Consider the following 2,840-nt stretch of genomic DNA (forward strand, 5'->3'; position numbering starts at 1 on the left):
CGACAGATGAGACTCATCAGCCACTAGGACATGCATGCATCATATGCATTACATGTGAATTGTTTGGATTGCCTAATTGATTGCATCATTACTTGCTAATTACTTAATTACCTTATCTGTTTCCTACTTGTACATTTTCTTGTTTGATATACTTGTGTTTGCATCTGTTACTATTGGCGATTGGGAGGTTTGCAGGATTTGGAAAGGGAATGTTTAGTTAGTCTGAAGACCCTTAAGTTAGTCGCCTATTTACATTTCTTATGGTTTAGCATGTTTATGCGCTTTGATTATAATCTGGAAGTTCTAGGATTGCCTTCGGCTTTCCCAGGACATTACATGTTAGATATTTGGGCACTGTTACCATGCTGAGAACCTCCGGTTCTCACCCATGCGGATTTTGTGATTTTCAAATGCAGGACGTGAGGCTCCTCCCTAAGACATACTGGAGACTCCCTTTTGGCGAAGATCCTTAGTTTTTAGGATTTTATTTTGGTTATTATATACCTGTTTAGATACTATATTCTCCACTGTATATGTATTTTGTATTACTTCTCTTAGAGGTTATTTTGGAGAAACAAGTTTTGTATTTTGTCTTTCGGGTTCTTTTGGGATTTCCATCTATATACGCATGTATACTCTTATTTGCTCGGATCGGCTATCTTTGCAAGCCAAGTCCCGAGCCTTGATATATGTATTTTGGCACTCTTTTGTATATCTTAGCGTCAGTTTACTCTTTATCTGTTTCGTTTACGTTACCGATCAGAGTGTTGCGCGTTTTGATTTAACAGTTTTAATTTACCCCTTTTTCTTCAAAGGCTCCTAGTTACAAACATTTTTTGCAATACTATAAGTACTAGATTTTATTTTTAGAGGTCGTAATACCTCGCCATCTCTGTTTTATGACTTAAGCATAAGACTCTGTATGGTAGGGTGTTACACTGTGAGTATGGTGGTATAAAAGGCTGCATGAATGACAATTGAGATTGGTGTGAACATTCCTGTATGTATGGTGGTGGGTATGGATGTGAATATGGTGGTATAAATGGCTGTGAAAATGTCTGTGCTTGCGGATATGGAACATAATCTAAAGGTGGTTGTGAATAAGGCACGTGCTACGGGTGTGTATATGGTGGTGGATATGGATATAGTGGTGGATAGGGATGCAATTGTTGTTGTTATGGCTGTTGATGTGGTTGTTGCTATGGTGGTGGTGGTTGTTGTTGTTGTTGTTGTTGCTGTAGTGGTAGCTGCCCCGCACAACCGGAAAGTCTCAAGTAATCACCAAATGTGGAAATGTACCAGTCCATGTATTGTTTGGATGGTTCATATCTCTCGACACGTTGACCAGTTAGAACACATGCAGAACTATTTGTCCATGCCGAAATCTAATCTTTATGTTCAATTGCCCAATCTTTGTTTTTGGGACCAGTAAGTACTATGTTATGCGAACCTTTAAGGTTAAAAGGATTTTTTGGGGGGTCCTGATGAAACCCAAACTGTCACCTTACCCTATCGGTTGGATGTCATTTAACACACTCAAAACATATCAATGGCACCGCCGCACTCCATAAATCTGACCCCTCATTGATTTCAAGTGGAATTACATGAGATGGAACTCAGTCTGAGTTGTATGCATCCCATAGAAACTACAGAAATATATCAAAGCACAACGTTATCAATAGTTGTTATCAACTGAATTCAATATCAATACAAAGCACAAATGACAAAACACATACCCCATCTGGGAGAAGATCATCCAACCTTCCCCTCATGTAAGCAGTTGTCCAATGTCTGTATTGGTCTTCGCTCAGTTGATAATTATTCCACCTAACACATAAATGGGAGAAAGTAATTAAAACAAAAATAAAAAATAAAAAATAACATCATATCAAAATTTTACCTACATACAAGTGGAAAGCTAGTATCTAACGGTAGAGGCCTTATTGACGGCATACGTATCCATGCCCACACATGGAACAACACAAGAGGATCATCCATGTCCTTACACTCATATCGTGATGCCTGACACAATGATCTGTACATATGTGCAAGGCATGCGGAACCCCAACTGAACTTCTTAATGTTAGAAAATTGTCGAAGTAATAGCAAAAACTTCAAGTGCACGGTGGCTCTGGACTTGTCACAGAATAATATCGTTCCAAATAGTAACATTATGTGGCATTTCACATACATTTTCTTACTAACCCAATCAGTCAAAGGTAGGCGTCGCTTTAGGCTACGGAACCACGTCAACTTGATCCCGCTTCCTTTATGGTCGTTCGGTCTAAGTGCAGTACCAAATTGCATTAGACACTCATTCTCTAGCCCACTTGTGCTGCTATCAGTCCAACCAGTTACTGGTTGGCCATGAGTCCGGTGTCCCAGGATCATCATGACATCCTCCAACGTAATCATACACTCACCGTGTGGAAGATAAAAAGTGTGTGTCTCAGGATGCTACCTTTCAATCAGTGCATCTATCGTGGGACAATGAGCCATAATCTTACCAATTTGAGATATATAGTAAAACCCACTTTCTCTTAACTGTTCTTCTACCCTAACATCGTAGGAGTCCATTTGATTTAAGTGCCTCGTGCGCAACTTTCTTGAAGCCTAAAATAAATAATGATATCAGTCAATAATTACAACTAACAACAACAACATCAACAATAGTAATAATAATCATAAATATAATTAAAAATAATCATTAAATTAATACTAAATTAGAATAAACATAATTAACAGTTAAAAAATTAATCACTCATATCAATAAAACTAACAACATAATTACTTAATTGATAATTTTCAAATTAGTTACATATAAAAGATTGTCAAGATGT

General features: G+C 37.7%; 1 protein-coding gene across 1 annotated transcript; it reads right to left on the minus strand.

Annotated features, from left to right (window-relative positions):
• On the minus strand, positions 1,617-2,394 carry LOC107606277 (serine/threonine-protein phosphatase 7 long form homolog). Its single transcript, XM_016308317.1, has 3 exons — positions 1,931-2,394; positions 1,737-1,827; positions 1,617-1,646 (listed from the first exon to the last, which is right to left on the minus strand). Exons 1-3 carry the CDS (start codon positions 2,392-2,394, stop codon positions 1,617-1,619), a joined length of 585 nt encoding a protein of 194 aa, XP_016163803.1.

This window comes from Arachis ipaensis, chromosome B01 (genome assembly GCF_000816755.2).
Source record: "Arachis ipaensis cultivar K30076 chromosome B01, Araip1.1, whole genome shotgun sequence".
Classification (NCBI taxonomy): Eukaryota; Viridiplantae; Streptophyta; class Magnoliopsida; order Fabales; family Fabaceae; genus Arachis; species Arachis ipaensis.